Here is a 20,307-nt window from a genome sequence, read left to right as displayed (position 1 = left end):
CAGGGCTTTGTGGAACCAAGAGGCCACTGCTGCATTTCAGGGCCTCGTGGAGCCAAAGGGCCGTTGTGATCCTGCAGGGCACTGTGGATCCATGGAGAGCATTGTGGCATTGCAAGGCCCCATGGAATCATGGAGACCATTGTGACCCTGTGGGGCCTCATGGAAGGAAGGGGCCATTGTCACACTATGGGAACTTGTGGAACCAAGGGAATCATTGTTGCACTACTGGGCCCAAATGGAACCAAGGGGCCATTGGACACAGCGAGGCTTCATGGAACCCAAAGACCATTAGGACACTGTGGGGCCTTGTGGAACCATGGAGACCATTAGGATCCTTAAGGACTTGTGTAATCAAGGGGCCATTATGACACCTGAGGGCCTCATGGGAGCAAGGAGCCATTGTGACACTGCAGGGCCCTGTGGAACCAAGGGAACATGAAACAGGTGTGGCTGCCTTGGCCTCCCAGGGGTCACCTGACAGGTCTGGCTGACCTTGGAATGTGGAAGGTCACTCCCATCTGCCCCTGAAACACTGGGGCTCTGGGCTCTTCTTTTTATGGAAAAGAACTGTCCATTTTTTCCAGGTATCCAGGGCCAAAATTAGGATTCCACTTCCAAATATTTGTGTGTCCAAGGATTGCAGCTGGCCGCTTGTAGGAGCTTTCAACCCCTTTTCAGAGAATGAGAACTTTACAGAACATTGACCTTTCCTAGAAGAGAGATAGAATGGAAGATGAGGAAGGAAATGTTCAAGTGTGAGAGAGGTCTGGGTGAGTGAGAAATAGTGGAAGAGTACAGAAGAATCCTACTGGGAAGAGATGATGGAGTGGCTTTTGCTGGACTCTTTTTGTACAGCCATGGACAGAACCATGTTCCTTGTGATACAGAGACTGCATCTAGGGGGAGGCAATGGCCACAGAACCAAGAGGGTTCAGTGTTGGTGCCCCTCAGCCCCAGGGGGTGAAAAAATATGGGGGGGACAGGTGTCCCAAAGGAGAGATTGTGGGGACATGTGTCCCAAAGGAGAGACTGTGCCTTTTTTGGATCGGGACAGACCATCCTTAAAAAAGACAACCCTAGAAGCAGCTCTGGTCCGTGTTCAGTGGTGAGAGCACTGGACATGAAAGGAAGAGGTCACGATGGCAGATGTACTCCGGGTGGTGTCACAAGTGACACGGAAACACACGAGGCTTCAGCTGTGTTTCCAGGGGAAGCCCATGGTACAAGAAGGACTCCTCTCCTCTTGATGAACTGAGGATTGATTGTTTGAAGGATGGTGCTGGACTAAGAGTTGGTGATTTGAGGAATAGATGTATTGTGTTGGGAATTTGGTGGGGGGAGGAGGAAATGTATTTGTAAGGTTTTCATTTTCCCTGTGTGTGTGTTCCTTTTTAGCTATAGTTGTAGTGTAGTTAATAAAGTTCTGTTTTCTTTTCTTTCCTAAGTAGGAGCCTGCTTTGCTTATTCCTGGTCACATCTCACAGCAGAAACCAGGGAGAGGGTATCCTCATGGGGGCACTGGCATTGTGCCAGTGTCAAACCACGACAGTGATACAGCTTCAACAATTCCTGATTTGCAAAGCTGTCACTGGTGGATGGAGAAGGGAGGTCAGGCTGCTCTTGGTGCTGAGGAAATGCTGAAACCAGGCTGACTCATTTCATCTCCTCCTGTCCTGGCTGATCTGCCCTCTTTCCCCTTCCACCCATTGGCTTTTGTCTCCCACCAGGCCCCCCTGTGAAGAGCCTGGCTCTGTGTTCTCCATCCCCTCCTCGCTGGCACTGCCAGGCTGGCATGAGGAGCCCCTCAGCCTTCCCTGCTCTGGGCTGGACAAGCCCAGCTCCCTCAGCCTCTGCTCACAGCCCAGGGGCTCCAGCCCCACCTTGGAGGCCCTTCCCAGACCCTGCTCCAGCTGCCAGACATCTTTCCTGCCCTGGGCAACCCAACCCAGGCCACAGTGACCTGGATAATCCACGCCCTTGATGTCCTGGTCACACAGCCCTGGCCCCTTGTCCCCATGTCGGGCTCTGGGGTGGATCCTGTGGAACATCCTTTGGTGGAGGCTGTGGCTCCAGGTGGGCCAGGGGGATCCTGGGGGACAGGGACCCCGCTGGGCATGGACAGCATTGGACTTGTTGGGAGAAACTGTGAGGGGGAGCTGGGGCAGAGTGACCAACCCAGTGACCTGACACAGCCCCTCTGGGATGTCACACAGCCCCTCTGGGATGTCACAGCCTGCCCTGTGAGCTCACAGCCCCTTCTCTAATGTCACACCGCTGGTCTCTGATGTCACAGCCAAATCTCTGATGTCACAGAGGCAGTCTATGATGCTGTGACTTCTCAATGACCTTGCATAGCCCACTCTGTGGCCTCATGTTACCAGATGATCAATTGTCTACACCAGGTGAGCTCACACCTGGAGCTTGTTCTCCACAACCCCAGACTTATGGAAACCACACAATGCCCATTGTGTGAGAAGGGGAACTGGAAGTTCAGCAGCCTCAGTGTCCTGCCAGCTCAGACAGGCCCACTGGAACATTGGGGTCCACGACCACCAGGGACCACCAGAGAGACCCCTAGGACAGAAGAATGGCTCCTGGCCTGGATCAGGAATGGTGTGGCCAGCAGGAGCAGGGCAGGGATTCTTCCAACAAGGTGAGGTTTAACAAGTCCCAGTGCCGGGTCCTGCACTTTGGCAACAACAACCCCTGCAGCACTACAGGCTGAGGACAGAGTGGCTGGAGAGCAGCCAGGCAGAAAGGGACCTGCAGGGACTGATGGACAGCAGGCTGGACATGAGGCAGCAGTGTGCCCAGGTGGCCAAGAAGGCCAATGGCTCCTGGCCTGGCTCAGGAATGGTGTGGCCAGCAGGAGCAGGGCAGGGATTCTTCCCCTCTGCTCAGCACTGCTTGGGCAGCACCTCGAGTGCTGTGTCCAGTTCTGGGACCCCAATTCAGGAAGGACATGGAGGGGCTGGAGTATGTCCAGAGAAGGGCAACAAGGCTGGGAAGGGGATGGGAGCACAAGTCCTGTGAGGAGTGGCTGAGGGAGCTGGGGTTGTTTATCCTGGAGAAGAGGAGGCTCAGGAGAGACAAGGCAGTGTGAGGGCACAGGTTGGACTTGATGATCTCCAAGGTCTTTTCCAACCTTGTTGATTCTGGGATTCTCTGAAACCACCCTTGGAGCAGTTGCAGGATGAGCCCTGGGCCTCCTCTTCAGCAGCTCCAGCAGCCCAGGTCCCTCAGCTTCTCCTGGCAGCCCCAAAGCCCATCCTGTCAGTCCTGCAGAGCCTCTGCAGCTCCTCCTCACTGCCCAGAACAGGGAGCCCCAGAGGCAGACACAGCAGCCCAGATGTGCCCCCCTGGCCTGGGGTGCCTCTGGCAAGGGAGCAGCAGCAGACACTGCAGGAGCCTGCAGACAATTCCTGCAGCACTTGTAGGATGATCCTGCTGCCCAAGGGACGTTCCCATGGTGCCAAGTCAGGAACTGCAATGGGGAGTGGGGCCAGAGAGGAAAGGGCAAACAGGGATGGGCTGTTTGCAGGGGAGGGAACAGGGCTGGGCAAGAGGAAGAAATTTGTACCAGAGAAGAGTAAAGAAAGCAGAGGTGAAGGAAAGGAAATGGTCAGGGCAGTTTGGGGGTGGCTGCCAGGCAGCCCTGGCTCTGAGCAACAGCGTCTGCAGTGGCACAGGAAACTCCCAGCTGATGGGAACAAACTTTCTGGCTGAGTGCAGAGGCCAGGACAAAGCTGAGTGGTTTCCCTGGTGTCCCGCAGGCCTTGCTGGCCCCAGGGGCTGATGGCATTTGTGCTCCCTCAGCTTCATGTCCCCACAGCAACAGCATGGGGGTGCTCCCCCTGCTGTGTGCAATGCAAACAGGGGCTGCTGAGGCAGTGCTGCCATGTCTGTGCCTGCAAGGATGGGGCACCTGTGTGAGCTGGGGGAGAGGCCAGGGCTGCAGAGGGGGGATGTTGTTGGCAGCTGCATGAGGACGCTCTGGGACGCTGCCCTGGCCTGTGCAGCGCACTGGGCATGGATCAGCCCCTGCTCTGCTGCTCCTTCCCGTCTGCCCCAGGGCCCTTGCAGAGCCCCAGCCATGCTGTTTGCCCCCAGCCTGCCCACGGCCAGCCTGGGGCTGCTGACGGGGGTTTCTGTGCTGAGCATTGGCCTGGCCATGTTCTTGAGAGAGCCTGGGCAAGGAGCCTGGAGCCCCCAGGGCCTGGCCTGAGGCCTCAGCGCTGCCCCAGCAGTGCCCATGGCCTGTCCCTGCTGCAGCCCCAGCACTGCCACCCCCAGGGCTGTGCCCGGCCCCGAGAGCACTCAGGCCCTGCAGCAACACCAGGGCCACCAGGGCAGCGGGGCAGGGCCATGGCAGCAGCACCGGCAACACCAAGTGCTGCTGCTGCTGCTGCTGGGCACAGCTGCTGGGCCAGCCCTGATCTGCCCCAGCTCTGCACACAGACATTGCTGCTGAAGCTCCAGAGAAGGCAACAAAAGGGCATCTCTGCAGAAAACTCTGCTGGGAGATCTCTTAGTTCCTTTAAAGGCACCAAGAGCGCAGCCCTAAATGACACTGTCTGTAGGCATAGGGATTGTGGTGAGAAACAAAATGAGAAATGGCCCAAATATTGACATTTATTTATGGAGACTATGAAAAACCTAAAAAAAAGGGGAAAAAACCCACAACCAAACCAACAAATAATATCAAAAATTACTTTTATTACAAGTGATTTGCAAACACTGGTCAGCAGTTTAATGTTTCTGAAAGCATCCAGTCATCAGTCTCCACACTTCTGCCTTGAGCTCCTGGTTCCTCAGGCTGTAGATGAAGGGGTTCAGGGCTGGAGGCACCACCGTGTACAGAACTGACAGGGCCAGATCCAGGGACGGGGAGGACATGGAGGGGGACTTCAGGTGAGCAAAGATTACAGTGCTGAGGAACTGGGAGACCACAGCCAGGTGAGGGAGGCAGGTGGAAAAGGCTTTGTGCCGTCCCTGCTCAGAGGGGATTTTCAGCACAGCCCTGAAAATCTGCACATAGGAGAAAACAATGAACACAAAACAACCAAAACCAAAACAGGAACTAACAACAATGAGCCCCAGTTCTCCAAAGTTGGAATGTGGGCAAGAGAGCTTGAGGATCTGCGGGATTTCACAGAAGAACTGGCCCAGGGCATTGCCATGGCACAGGGGCAGGGAAAATGTATTGGCAGTGTGCATGAGAGCATTGAGAAAGGCACTGGCCCAGGCAGCTGCTGCCATGTGGGCACAAGCTCTGCTGCCCAGGAGGGTCCCGTAGTGCAGGGGTTTGCAGATGGACACGTAGCGGTCGTAGCACATGATGGTCAGGAGGAAATACTCTGATCCAAGGAAGAAGTAAATCAGAAAGAGTTGTGTGGCACATCCAGTGTAGGAGATGTTGCTGGTGTCCCAGAGGGAATTGTGCATGGCTTTGGGGACAGTGGTGCAGATGGAGCCCAGGTCAGCGAGGGCCAGGTGGAGCAAGAAGAAGAACATGGGCGTGTGCAGGTGGTGGCTGCAGGCTACGGCGCTGATGATGAGGCCGTTGCCCAGGAGGGCAGCCAGGGAGATGCCCAGCAAGAGGCAGAAGTGCAGGAGCTGCAGCTGCCGCGTGTCTGCCAATGCCAGCAGGAGGAAGTGCCTGATGGAGCTGCTGTTGGACATTTGCTGTGCCTTAGCATGGGGATCTGTAAGAAACGTGAACATTTATTGGCTGGATTTGTAGAGGACTTGAAATATCCCAGCACAGGCTGGGGGCACTTTCCCCCCACTGCCTGCCCAGGGCTCTGCTGCCTGGAGCTGTCCCTGCCAGCAGCTGCTTTCCTGTGCCCAGGGCTGGGCCCTGCCAGGGCTGCCAGAGCCCAGCCCAGCCCTGGGGGCTCAGCTCTGCCCTGCAGAGCCCTCCCAGCTCAGGCACTGCCCAGGGGCAGCTCTGGCTCTGCAGGCTATGATGGCAACGTCAGAGTAACCCTGAGGAGGCTGGAAAAGCAACACTGATGCTGCCTCTTAGGGGTCCTTTGCGGATTTCCTTAAGTGCCTGGTTTATAGAGATCTGGGAGATTTTGTTTTGTTTTGGGTTTGTTTTTTTTTTTTAATATCATCCTGACCTGAGAGATGAATATCTATGTGCAATTTCCCATCCTGGCAACCAGAGCAGAAGATAAAAAAGCTGAATTTTTCCTTTTATGCAGCCCCTGACTCACTGTGCTCCCTGTATAATCTACTTGGAAATGTTCTGCAGTTAAATGCCATGCTGGGAGCAGTCCTGAACAATGCAGCATCCTCCCCACACAAGGAGAACACTTCCAAGCCTCACCAGCTGTCTCCTGCCACCCAGATCTTGTCCCCCAGTGCTGGCAGCAGCTGCCAGGGCTGGCTGAGAGCTGTCCCTGGCAGGCAGCAGAGTCCCTGCCCCAGCACAGCGCCCTGGGCTGCAGGACCCTGCTCTGCAGGACAGCCCTGGGCACCCCTGGCTGCTCTGCACAAGAGACAAGCAGAGAATGTACTCACAGGCTCTGCAGGCATTGGGATGTTCCAGCTTGAGGGGATGGCTCCAGGAGCTGCAGCTGCATTGTCCTGCAGCCAGAGGTTCCTGTGCCAAGGGCTGGCAGTGATTGTGCCCCAGGCACTTCTCAGCCCCTTCCCAGCCCTGACTGATTGAAGCTCTCTGTGCCTCTGGGCTGTGCCCGGGCTGGCTGCAGGCAGTGCCCCAGCCCTGCTGGGCTGGCAGAAGTGCTGCTCATCCAGAGAAATGTGCTTTTGAAGCTCTTCTTGGTGAGCAGGAGCTGCCTCTGTGCCAGGAGCCCAGCCCAGCTCAGCAGCACAGACACAGCACAAGGACTTGAATCAGCCTCTGGGGCTTTGTGCTCAGGCCCTGAACATCAGTTCCTGAGAGGGAGCTGAAGAAACCTCTCCTGAACTCCATGGCAGAATCCAACTCCAAACTTTCTTGGACTTTTAATGGGTCCCAGTGAGGGACACGACTGAGCAAGTGTCCCCAGGCCCCAGGCAGAGCAGAGAACTGCAGGCAGTGATGACAGGTGGGGACAAAGAGAAGCCAAGTCTTGGTGCCCTGGGGCACAGCAGGGTCTGTGTCAGCAAGGGCTGGGAGGAGACACCTTGTCCTGAGGCCCTGGGGCCTCCCGGCACAGCCCCAGCCAGGCTGGGCACTGTCAGCCCCTTGTGCTGCCCTCAGCATCCCCCCCTAGCCCACATCCCAGTGGCCTCAAGGATCTGCTGCAAGGAGTCCCTGGGGAGCCTTGCTCAGCAATGGCCCTGGGGGCTCCTTCATGCTCCCTGCAGGGACTGCAGGTTTTTCAAAGGACTTGGGGTTTGGCTTTTGCCTTGGAGTCTCTGAGAGGTTTGTGCAATCATGGCCTCCAATTATCTGCTGTAATTAGTCCCTGGAGAGGCTTTGTCAGTAACAACACTCAGTGGGCTCATTAATGGTTGAAGGTACTTCAGTTATTTTAGGATACTTGGTGTTTCCCTTTTGATGCACACTCTGTGAGAGGTTTGTGCAATCATGGCCCCAATTATCTGCTTTAATGAGTCCCTTGAGAGCTTTGTACTGACACTCAGTGGGGCTCATTAATACTTTCAGATACTCAAGGTTTTTAAGGTAGTTTATGGATTTAAGAATATTTTTAGATACTTTTAAGGATTTTCCTTCCCACATTGAGTCTCTGAGAGGTTTTTGGGCCATCCTGGCCTCCAATTCTCTCCTCCAAGGAGTCCATGAGGATCCTGTGTTGGCTATCTTACTCCTTTCTGTTTTACAACAAAGATGGAATTGAAAGAATTTTGTAAGACTTTCTAAAAGCATTCAGACAAACATGGGACAATTAACAATACAATAACAACAACTAAGAGAATTAATAGTCCTCTTTTAGTAGATATCATCCAACCCTTCAGTCCCTTGGATTGGAAGAGTTTTTTGACCCAGTCTTTGTTTTCCACTTGAATCCTCTTGAACCCTTCCTTCAGTACCTGAATGCTCTTGTGGATTGACTCGCTGTGGCTGGAGAGGTTCATGCAGCACATGCCCTCAGAGTCTACACAGCCATGCCCATGTGCCCAGAGTAAAAACTCTATCGCTGTTCTGCAAGGTGGCGTGTCTGATGGTCTCTGTGTCTGAGAGCAGCCACTCAATGGGAGGGAGGCAGCATTGGTTTGCTTACTCAACAGGCACCCAGGATGGTCTGATTGCCCTAAAGCTTTAGCTGCAGCCACCCAAGGTAGTCCAAATTGGGGTGCTATCATCCGATACCTGGATTAAAGCTTTCAAAGCCATCTCTTTGATATCATCTAATACTTCTCTGGGGATACCTGCTGCTTGATCATCTGGTAGGCTGTGCTGTCCTTCTCCAGCTGGATGGTTGATTGTCAATTCCACCCTTGCCTCATTATTAGCATAGTCTGCTATTAATTGATTTAGTAAACACTTCCATCGCCCTTCCCACAGGGTGTATTCTGTAGGTGAAAACAACATGGTCACAATATATTTTAAATCATAGGAGGTTAAGACATGTGCTGTAAACATGGCCCTCATTAGGCCATTAAAACAAGGTAAGTCCTTCCTATGGTCTTTATCTGCCCTACACAGATCCTTGATTTCCCCATAAACCAATGCCTGATACCTGGGATTCTTCCCCCTTCTTCCATACCATACCAGGGCAATGAGGAGTTTCAAGCTTATTTTCCAGTCTCCTTCCTTAACTGGAGGCGTGACGCAGGGTGGAGAGGATGATTGACAGTGGGGGCATGACCCACAGTTGTGGGGGTGGAGTCTGGAGGTTCATTCAGGGCAGAAGAGAAGGCTGTGGTAGCAGGAAGTGGACGAGCCAAGATGGAGGGAGGATGTTTGGACTCCCGAGCCACATTCAGGCTCCTTCCTTATTGAGTCTCCAGGGCATGATGCTCCAATACAGCATGGCCATTGCCATCTTGGACCATCGTGGAAGGCAGGTTTGAGGGGAGGTGCCAAGTTAGGAGTGACCAACGGATTGAGTTTTCAACACACTGCTTGCTGGTGAAGGGTCTCAAGGATGGTGTGGAAGATGGGGAGCATGTGGGATGCAATGGGGTCCCTTTTGATCGAAAGGTTGCACAATTTAACTCCCACTGAGTCCCAAAATTCAATGGTATGGATTTCGTCAGCAGAGGCGTCTGGAAAATTTTTAATGATCCACCTCATGATTGATTTTAATTCATTCTTTGAAAATATTATGTCATGATCAGTGAGAATCAAAGCACCCATATATGCTCCTTTCTACTTTGGACATCTGGCTGCCCATTTTTCTCTTTCTCCACCTTATGGGGAAGAGCCACCCCAAGTCAATTATGGGACATGGGTGCATATTGTAAAACACAGTGGCAAAATGGGCAATAAATGTCTTGCATTTCCCCAAACCCACCTGCAATCCTATGCAGGTGAAACCGTTGTTTCCCTGCCAATGCTGGGCAAGGTCCCTCGAAGCAATGATGAATCCGCCGGGCCTGGCACAATCCAAAATCCCGGGGAGCACTGGCCTATCCATCAGCTAACCCCAGCTGACGTGACTGACACAGGGAGCCGTGAATGGCATGGTCCCTGTTCGGGCGCCAAAGGTCACAATGAAGGTGGCTGTGACAAACCTCTCTGTCGGGTTCGGCTGTCTGTCTCTGCCCCGACACGGGTAATGTGGTTCTTGGGTGGCACGCGTTTTAAAGGATGAGTCTGGACTCTTCAGCTTTTCGGTCTTCAGGTTGTTTATTATTTCTTATCTACAAAATTTTCTGTCTGCCCAACCAGAGGTCTGATCTGCAAGCAGTCACAGGCACTCTCTGACCACCCACGGGGCGGTCATGTCTTTTTATACTAATATCTACGTACACAATATTTACCTTTATTTCCCAATGCTTTTCACCCGTGTTGGCAAGTGCACCTTCACCATAAACCAATCCCCAAATGCCAACATCACCACAGGAGATGGAGGACAAGAAGAAGGAAGAAGAAGGACAAGACACGCCCTGATCCCTCCATCTTGTCTCCATAACCCCCCTGTACCCAAAAACCTTAAAATCTATATTTCACTTTCTAAATGTGTCTATTTTACACCTTTTACTCTAGAGTGATTCTCTTGTCCTCAAACTCTTGTTATTTCTGTGGATGGATCAAAATCAAGCCACCAGACACTCTTGGCAACATTCCAGGATTTTCGAGACCCCCCAAGGGTTCTCCTGGCATCTCTGAACATCAGGAATGATGTGCTGAGATCCCACACCAGGTGGCCATGGACAAAACTGGGATTTGGCCTCCCAAATTCCTTCTACCCAAGGATTGCTCCCAGACAAAAGCTGCCAAGACAAACAGGTCTGGCTGGCCTTGGCCTCCTTGGGGCTGCCTCTAATCACCCTATGAAACACTGGGGCTCTGCCCTTTCCTTCCTGTGGACTAGAACTGTCATTCTGGTCCAGGCACTCATGGCTGAAATGGAATTCCACCTGTGAAACTCCACAAATATCCAAAGACTGCTTTCAGACAAAAGCTGCAAGGACAGACAGGTCTGGCTGGCCTTGGCCTCTGGTGACTGCCTCAGATCTGCCTTCAAACCCTTGGGTTCTGTGGTTTCCTCCCTGTAGAAAAGAACTGTCCGTCTTGTCCAGGCACCCATGGCCTCAAGCACATGAGCACTGTACAGGGACAAAGGAGCTCTGTGCTCAGTGGGGTGGAGACTGAGGACAGCAGAGGAGAGCCCTGGGATGGACTGAAGGGTGGTTTCAGAGATGGTGGATCCTTTTGACATAATAGTAAACAGGAAGAAGAAAAAAGAAAAAAAATAATGTAAATTGCTGCTGGGGATGTCTGGACTGGACACCAGGAGAAAGGAATTTCCCTGCCAGGGCAGGGCTGTGGTGCAACACATCCCCCAGCAGGAGCCTGGAGCAGCCCAAGGCTTTGTGTGGGCAGGCAGAGGCAGGCAGGAGGCAGAGCTGTCAGCAAAGGAAGGGCCCAGCCAGGTGGGGCAGCCGGGGTATGCCGACAGCCTGCAGGGACAGAAGCACAGGGCAGGGACACCGTAGGACAGCCTGGGCTGCACAGGGCACAGGGATGGGCAGCAGCTGCAAGACAGCCCTGACAGAGCCAACTTGGGCAGCACTTTGGCCATGGTGGACACAAAGAGCACCAAAGCCCCAGAGGGTCATTAAAGCCCTTGTGCTGTGTCTGTGCTGCTGAGCTGGGCCGGGCTCCTGGCCCAGAGGCAGCTCCTGGCAAGGGCAGCAGAGCTGCAGAGAGACAGCTCTGGCCAGGAGCAGCTCCTGTGCACAGCCCAGCAGGGCTGGGGCACTGCCAGGGCCCCTCAGGGACACCAGCAGGGCACAGACAGAGCTCCCAGGGGCTCAGCACTGGCAGGGGCTGTGGCATGTCCCAGAGGGGGCTGTGTCACAGCAGCTCCTCTGTGGCTGTGTCATGGAGGCACAGAGCAGCTGTGATGTCAGCAAGGGGCTGTGTGACAGCACAGAGTGGGCTGTGTGAGGTCACAGATTGGGCAATGACATCACAGAGTTTGTTTTGTGAGGTCATCGAGCAGCTATAGCATCATAGAGGGAACTGTGTGACATCACAGGGCAGGCTGTGACATCAGGGCATGGCTGTATGACATCATAGAGCAGGCTGTGACATCAAAGTGTGTGCTGTGACCTTACAAAGTGGCAATACGACATCACAGAGAGGGTTTTGTGATATCACTGACGGGGTTGTGACATCACACATCTGTCTGTGGCGTCATAGAGTAGGGTGTGAGGTCATAGAGCAGATCCTGTGTTCATAGAGGGTGGCTCTGTGACATAAGAGAGAGGATTGTGACATCACTGGCTGGCTGTGTAACATCATAGAGCTGGCTGTGACATCACAGTACAGATTGTGGAATTACAGGGTGACTTTCTGACATCACAGAGTCTTCTGTGACATCACAGTGCAACTGCATGACATTCCAGGGTGACATCCCAGAGTTGGCTCTGTGACATCACAGGTGGATGTGTGACATCACAGGGGCTGTGTGAGGTCACTGGGGAGGTCACTCTGCCCCGGCCCCCCTCACAGTTCCCCCCAGAGCAGTCCAACCCTGCTCGTGCACAGCGGGGTCCCCTGTCCCCCCGGGTCCCCCCGCCCCTGGCGCCGCAGCCTCCCCCAGAGGATGTTCCACGAGATCGACCCCAGAGCCTGACACGGGGACGGGGGGCCAGGGCCCTGGGGGTGCCACAGGGGGACAGGGACCCCCCGGCAGCGTCTCCGTGTCCCCCAGGGCCAGAGCCTGGGCCAGGGCTCCTTCACCCTGGTACCAACGAGGCCTTGAGAGCGCTGAAAAAATCCCCAGCAAGGGATCAGCAAAAACCAGATTTAATATTAAGGGACAGCAGCGCAAATTCCTTGGCAAGAGTCACTCTGCTCCTGACTGGACACTTCAGGCACAGCAAGGAAACAAAGCAACAACAAAACCAAACCAAATCCAGACAATCAAACCAGAAATGAACCAAGAACTGTCGCTGAGTGTGTGTGTGTGACAAAAGGACAGTGAGGGCAAGGATAAAAGGAATACGGCTTAAAAGCTTAACAGAGCTCAAACTTAACAGGACTTAACTTACACTTTAACCTTAACTGATGCCTTCAACTTGACAATTTAGCAAAAGAACAGCACTTAACTTTGACGCCGGCCGGGGGTTTATTTACAGACGCGAACAAGACGGGGCTGCTATATGGGAAGTGTCTCGAGGTGTTCATTTTTTCAGCATCAGTCTCATTACATGATTATGATAATGGGAAGATGCTAGCAGCTCACAATCCAGGCAGCAGGCCAGAAAACTTAATGTTACAACATAGTTTATAAGCTTCTTGACCAATCACACAAAGCAAAAGCATATTGACAGTAGTTCTATCCAATCACCATAAGCACACATACCTTTGGTTAAAACAATGCTTGCTTATTTTGAATACAATACCTGTTTGTAAGAGACAACGCACAGAGCTCCATTATCAAGCTTTAACCTTCCTAATATCTTGCTAGATAAACTTTCTGCAACTTAGAGAGCTATTCAGACAAGCATTAATACATAGGCTATTGTTCTATTTGACCTTGCCTTTTTTACCGTTTAAATAATTTTTCTGCTGACCGATCTCATGACTGTTGCTTTAGCACTGTTCACAATTCTGCATATCTGAGGCCTGCCTTTTGCAGCTTTCCTAGAACCCTCTAATTTTATGGATTCCCACAAACAGTATTTAACCTAACATACAACCTATGACTCAATGATTTAATGGTAGAATAACATTAAACAATATTCAACTTAGCTTATATCATATTAAACTTTACTTAGCAAAAAAAAGCTCTTAACACCATTTAACTTATTCCTTATGATGAAACCTTACTTACAGGCCTGACTGACTCAGCTATCCAAGGCTTTCAAACCCCTCAGAGAGCTGCATTTCTGCCACATTTCCCCAGCACAGTCACTCCTGTGTGAAAACAGACACAAAGAGTCACCGCCAAATTCCCTATATCCAAAGACTGCTCCCAGACAAAATCTGCCATTCCTGACAAGTCTGGCTGGCCTTGGACTAGAGAGGCTCTCACCTGCCTTCCAAACACTGGGGCTCTGTGCTTTCCTTCCTATGGAAAGGAACTGTCCTTCTCATCCAGGCACCCATGGCCAAATTTGGGATTTCACCTCCAACATTCCCTGTTGTGACAGCCTGGAGGAGATTGTTGGCTCAAAACATTTTGTGTGTGGGGGAGAGGAAGGGGCAGGTCCAGCCTTGCCCTGCCCTGGAACCCCAGCCCTGCCCTGCCCTGGAACTCCAATCCCCCCAGAGCCTCTACCCCAGCCCAGCAGTGGCTGCCAGTCCCTGGCACAGCACAGGAAATGCTCCACAGCCACCTCTGCAGCACCAGCCCAGCTCCTGAGGGACCAAATGAGCCCAAGCCCCACCTGGGGGAAGGGCCCAGGGAGACCAAGGGGTATTGAAGGCTGACCACAAGGCAAGCACACATCTTGACCCTACCTCCTCTTAGAATTTCCATCTGAACACTGCTGGAATCCAGGACTATGTAGCTGTGTGTGTGCTTCTCTATATGACATTTTTCTCTCTTCCTGTATCTTCTTCTATTTTTGTCCCCTTGCAAATTTTGATTAACTTAAAATTGAACAAGCTATGAGTTTGTGAAGTTGAATGGGCCAAGTTAATGCTTTGAGAAGTATTTTTTGTTGATTGAAAGTTGTATGAAACCTTTTGCCAAAGTTTCTCTGATTTTCTAAAATTGCCAGTAAAGTCTCTTTTGTTGCTTTGAGCTCCGGACAATCCCTTGTTGGTATTTCTCCAGCACATGCAACTCAGAGGACACAAACAACTGCAATTCCTCTTAAATGTCTCCTTGAGAGAGTTGTTTGGGGGATGAGAGTCAGGGCTTGTGTGTCCTGCTTGGCCCAGCCCAGGCAGGGCTTTCCCAGCCACATTGCACACTCCATTGCCCAGCTGGAGCCGCTGGTGCCTCTGAGTTGTGCTGCCCCAGCCCCAGGGACGCTCTCCTTGTCTGCCCATTCCCCCACGGTCTCTGGGCAGGGATGGCCTCACTGGGGGCTGCTGAGATCCTCAGCAACTTGGAGGCTGCTGCTGAATTTCACTGCTCCAGAGGCTTGTTCAGCCTTCAGCTCTTCAGTGCAGGAATTCAGTGTCCCAGGGCTCATGAACATTCAGAACACCTGAACAAGCCAAGCCTCTGGGAATCATTTGATTTTAATTCTCAAATCCTTTGTGGTTAAGTAGAACTCAGTAGTGTATTGAAACTGAATACATGAGATTTAAAAAGACAGTGAGAAAATATTTTTTAGGTCCTGTTTAGGATTTTTCCTGTTCATAAATCAATATGTGCAATCTCCAATTGACTCTGAATCCAAGTACCTCCCCATGCAGTTTGAACGGATATGCAAATCAAGACCCTCCATGGCTGACAATCCATCAGACTCTGTCCCTACCCCCACCCCACCATTTCCCCCATCCAAGCCCTGGCACTCAGAGCAGCCTTGTGCAAATCTGAGCTCCCTCCAGCCCAGGCTGCACCTGCAGCTTTCAGCTCCTTGGCTCCAACTCCCACCTGCTTTCCTTGCAGAAGGAGCTGCCTGAGACACAGAGGGATGTTCATTTCTTGTCAGCCAACAAAGGCAAGGGACAGCACAGCTCCATCAAATGCAAAAGTCATTCCTCTGATGGATATTAAATCCACTTTGCACAGGAGACAGTCTCAGAGCATCGGAAAACACCTTCTGTGCCCAGCACAGATCCCAAGTTCCCCCCAAAGCCTCCCTGCCCCGATTCTGCCCAGATTTGCTCTTTGCACACACGAGTCACAGGCTGAAGACAGGAGCTCCCTCCATGCCCAGAGGGAGAAAAGGAGAGAAAGGGGATGAAGAGCTCTCCTGTGCAGAGCCAATGTCCAAGTGCAGCCCCTGCATTGGGAACCACAACTCATCAGGTTTGTGTCCTTTGGGCTCAGGGCCTGGTGACACTCAGAGGCACAGAAAGGTTTCTAGCCAACAAACACAAGAAGAACATTTGAACAGTTTAATAACCATCAAAGCCCTTCCCTCAGCTGTCTGGGATGTCCCAGCAGCATCTGACATGTCCACCATTCCCAAGGGATGTCCATACACGAACAACTTCACACAAAGATAAAGGAAAAGGTAATTCTGTATAAGATGGAAATGCAAATAAGATGTTGACTAATAAAGTTTTTTTTGAACATCAGAAAACTGGGCAACTTCCTGTTGCTCATAGCATGAAACCAGTTGGTTGAGAAGCATATGAATTACCAGAGAGCACCCGGAGAAGGAAATCAAAGAGCAGTAGGAAGCACATAGATCCACCTACTCTAAATGAAGAGATGTCCTTTGACATTGACATTTAAACAAGAGACCTGTAAATACCTGAAGGAAGAGGGAGAGAAAACAATGAACAGAATATTGGTGACACCAGTAGAAGGCAAGATCAATGTTTCTCCCCCTGCCATCAGTACACCACCAGGAAATTCCTGTTCCTTGTGGGAAAACTTGGCCATTTCTTAAAAAGTAATCAAATGACCCAGATAATAAAGATTTGCTTGTATATTATCAAACTAACCAGTATTAACACCTGTTCCCGTTTCCAGGCAGACATCAGCTGTGTGCCCATGGACAGGCTGTGCCACTTGTGCCCTAAGGTGCCCAGCTGGGATTGGATCTCTCCGAGAGCACCTGAGGGAGAGCAGAGCACCTTGCAAGCTGCAGGGCCCTGACAGCCCCGCAGGGTTCCTGTCCCATCAACATCTGCTCTGCTCCAGTCTGAAACAGGGCCCAGCATGGTGCTGGGATCATCAGAGAGCTGAGGTGTGTGCTGGAATTCAATGGCCTCCCCATCCCACAGCAGCCCTGCATTTCCCTGCTGCAGCCTTGGTCTCCAGCCCAGCCATGGAGGCTCTTTGGGCTCTGGAGTGTTGCTGCAGCCCCCAAGGGCAGCTGAGCTCTGCCTTTGGTACAGCCAGGCCTGGCCAGTGCAGGCCATGCTCAGCAATTGCTTGTGTGTGCCTGGCCTTGCTGTCAGCCCTGGCAGCGGCTGCGTGGTCCCTTTGTGGCCCTGTGCTGGCCCAGCCATGGTGGCCCAGCCCCTGTGCAGGCCCAGCCCAGGCCAGGAGCATTGCGGCTGGGAACGGCCCCTGTGCCGTGGTGTCCACAGCAGCCTTGGGGCTCTGTGCCCCATGGCCTCCCTGCTGGGCAGCCTCTGCCAGCTCCTGCAGAGCCCTGGCACCTGTGGGGCTGCACAGACAGCCCTGCCCCGGGCTCTGCCGGCCTCTGGGCCAGCAGAGAGGCAGCCAGGGCTGGCCATGGCCGGGAACAGGCCCTGAGCCCTGCAGGAGGATGGGGCTGGGCCACAGCCAAACTCAGCCCAGGCCAAAGCTGCGCTCAGCAGCCAGGGCTGCCAATGCATGGGCACAGAGGCTGGCACTGACAAATGTCCTGGGCCCTCTCCCTGCTCTGTCCATGCCACCAAGGGCACAGAGCAGCCTCCTCTCTGGGCCACTTGCCTGTTTGCAATGCCTTGCACAGGCGCTGGACCTGCCCCACAAGGCCTGGCCTGAGTCCTGCCCCTGCACGCTCAGCCAGGCTGAGATGGACACTGATGGTTTCTGGGCCAGGCTCTCGGAGCCCAGCCCAGCTCCCTGCAAGCTCTGCCAGCTGCCCTGAGCTCTGGGCAGCACCAAGGGCCTCTCTGAGCCCAGCCCAGCCCAGCCGGCTCTGGCCCCACAGCTCTGCTCAGGCCAGGCTGCTCTGGCCACTGGCCCCACAGCCTCAGCCCCTGCCAAAGGCACAGCAGCAGCAGCTGCAGCTGCCACAGGACTCAGCCCCAGCCATGGGTATTAAATATTAAGCCCCGAATGTTTCGAGGTGTGTCCTGCCTGGCTTCGTCTGGCCTCGCTGCTGGACCAAAGGCGGCAGCTGTGGCGTTTTTTACCCCAGAGATGCCTTTGGTTGGCTGGGTGCTGCAGCTGGGCGCTCAGAACAAGTCCAGGCAAAATAGGAACTCAGTTTACCTTTGGTGGAAAAGGTTCAGACGGTGAAGAGAAAAGGAGCGGGTTCTGCCGTGTAGCTTAGATCCAGAGTTTATTGTAGCATGGTAGACCTCTGAATGTGGTACCAGCTCCAGCCAGACAGGGAGAGACCGAACCACAACAGAGACAACGGCAGAGACCCTGACCGCATGGTCTCGTGTTCTTTTTAATCCCCAGGGACAGGGGGAGGGGATGGACAGGTGAGGGCCAACCAGGTGTGAGCCGGGGAAGGGTCAGGGGATGTGGACGCTACAACAAACCAATGAGCCCAGGCCTGGGGGGGTCTGCCAATCACACGACGCCTTGCTGGAAGGTGCCAGGCAGGAGGGCAAAAGGGGAGGGGGAAGGTTGGCATCCTTGAGGGGGTTGGGATAGGTGAGACAGGAAATGGTGACACACTGCAACACATGGGGGAAGGTGCTGGGCCAAGGCCAAAGGAGGCTCCCTGGCTGCCCTGCTCCCCTCGGCCTGAGGTGCTGAGAGCTCTGCAGCCCCTGCTGCCATCCCATCTGCCCAGGGCAGCACAAGAGCCCTGGCCTTGGGGCCCTCAAGAGCTGCTCCTGCTCCAGGCCCAGGGCCCATGCCATAGCTGGGGCAGCCACAAAGCTGTGCCCATTTCTGTTCATTGCTGCTCTCATGGGCATGGATCCTCAGCCATTTGGATGTTGCTAATGAATTTTATTACTCCAGAGGCCTCTTCTTTCTTGAGCTCTTCAGTTCAGGAATTCAGTGAGAAAAGCTCCTATGTATTTGTTCGAAACACCTGAACAAGAAAAGCCCCTGGGAATAACTGAAGTTTTCAATCATTCTCTGGTTAGTTAGACTAATTTCAGAAGTGCATTCTAATGTCCAAATGATATTGACCCCCAGCACCTTCTAATGCAGTCTGAACAGATATGAAAATCAAGAACCTTTATGGCTGACAATTAATCAGACTTTGTCCCCACTCCCTCTCCACCTTTTGCCTCATCCAACCCCTGGCACTCCTATGGATCAGGAATGGTGTGGCCAGCAGGAGCAGGGCAGTGATTCTTCCCCTGTGCTCAGCACTGGTTGGGCAGCACCTTGAGTGCTGTGTCCAGTTCTGGGCCCCCAATTTAGGAAGGACATGGAGGGACTGGAGCATGTCCAGAGAAGGGCAACAAGGCTGGGGAGGGGTCTGGAGCACAAGTCCTGTGAGGAGCAGCTGAGGGAGCTGGGGTTGTTTATCCTGGAGAAGAGGAGGCTCAGGAGAGACCTCATCACTCTCTACAACTCCCTGACAGGAGGGAGCCGCCAGGTGGGGGTCAGGCTCTTCTCCCAGGGAATTGGGACAGGACAAGAGGACACAGCCTTCAGCTGCACCAGGGGATTTTTAGACTGGACATTAGGAAATATTCCTCACACAAAGGGTGATTGGGCATTGGAATGGGCTGCCCAGGAAGGTGGGTGAGTCACTGTCCCTGGAGGTTTTTAAGGAAAGACTCAGTGCCATGGTCTGGGTGACAAAGTGGTGTTGGGTCTCATGTTGGACTTGATGCTCTCCAAGGTCATTTCCAGCCTGGTTGATTCTCTGATGATTGTGACATTGCAGGGCCCTGGGGAAGCAAGGGGCCATTGTGACACTGCGGGGCCTGGTGGCACTAAGAGGACCATGGTGACACTGTGTACGACATGGCAGCACAGAGCCAAGGGGCCATGGTGACACTGTGGGGCTGAAAGGAAGCAAGGAGTCCATGGTGACAGTCTGGGTCCTGGTGGAACCACAGAGGCCACTGTGACCCTGCAGTGCCCTGTGGAACCAAGGGGCCATTGTGACATGGCGGAACCAAGGAGAGCCTTGGGAGAGCCTGGGGACAATGGAAGCAAGGGGCTTGCATTGCCACTCAAAGGCAAAATAGTCCCTGCATCCCTCCTCTAAAGGACAGGACCAAAAGGCATCTTTCAAATCCACTACACTATACCAAGTATAGTCAGAGGAAACCTGACTTAGTAATGTATACGGGTTAGCTCCCACAGGAAATCTTGTGGCTGTTCGTTGATTAACAGCCCTTAGGTCTTGGACTACACGGGAGCTGCCATCACTTTTCATCACAGGGATTATGGGAGTATTGTGGGGTGACAGACATTCTTCTAACTTGCCCTGCTTTGAGAGTTCTTCAATTACTGGCTTCAGCCCTTGCCTCCCATCTAGTGGAATAGGGTATTGTCTCACTCTTATAGGAAACTCAGGGTTTACAATGGTGATTTTTAAGGGCTCTATATCCAATTTACCGATCTCCCCAGGAGTGGACCAGACATCAGGACATATTTTACTCTCATCCTGCTCTGTCAATTTGTACAGCTGTACCGTTAGTTGATCATTTTGGGGTTGGATGCCAATTTTTAACAAAAGAATCAGGTCTCTCCCCAAAAGATTGCATTCTGCTTCTGAAACTAGTAATAGATCACTAATATCCACTTTTCCCTTTGCTTCAATTAATACTTGTTCAATAATGGGAACCTTAAAGGCCTCCCCTTTTGCTCCAATTACTTGAGCTGTTTTCCTGCTGATTTTGCATCCTTTTGGTAATCTTTGCACTGTTGATCTTTCAGCACCTCTATCTAATAAAAAGGTGAATTCTTCACCTTCGGGACCTATTCTTAATTTTATCAAGGGCTCTTGCGATGGTCTGGTCCCTAATAAATAGAG

General features: G+C 52.8%; 1 protein-coding gene across 1 annotated transcript; it reads right to left on the bottom strand.

Moving 5' to 3' along the window:
• Positions 1 to 4,800: 4,800 nt before the first annotated feature.
• Positions 4,801 to 17,787, bottom strand: LOC118700712 (olfactory receptor 14J1-like; the record flags this gene model as incomplete). The annotated part of the gene is made up of 2 exons (XM_036405308.1): positions 17,783 to 17,787; positions 4,801 to 5,419 (listed from the first exon to the last, which is right to left on the bottom strand). Coding segments are annotated over exons 1-2 (624 nt in total), but the record flags the coding sequence as incomplete, so codon positions are not given.
• Positions 17,788 to 20,307: the final 2,520 nt, after the last annotated feature.

This window comes from Molothrus ater, chromosome 35 (genome assembly GCF_012460135.2).
Source record: "Molothrus ater isolate BHLD 08-10-18 breed brown headed cowbird chromosome 35, BPBGC_Mater_1.1, whole genome shotgun sequence".
Taxonomy (NCBI): Eukaryota; Metazoa; Chordata; class Aves; order Passeriformes; family Icteridae; genus Molothrus; species Molothrus ater.
The sequence above is the reverse complement of the archived record's forward strand: the minus strand, read 5'-3'. Positions and strand labels throughout refer to the sequence as shown.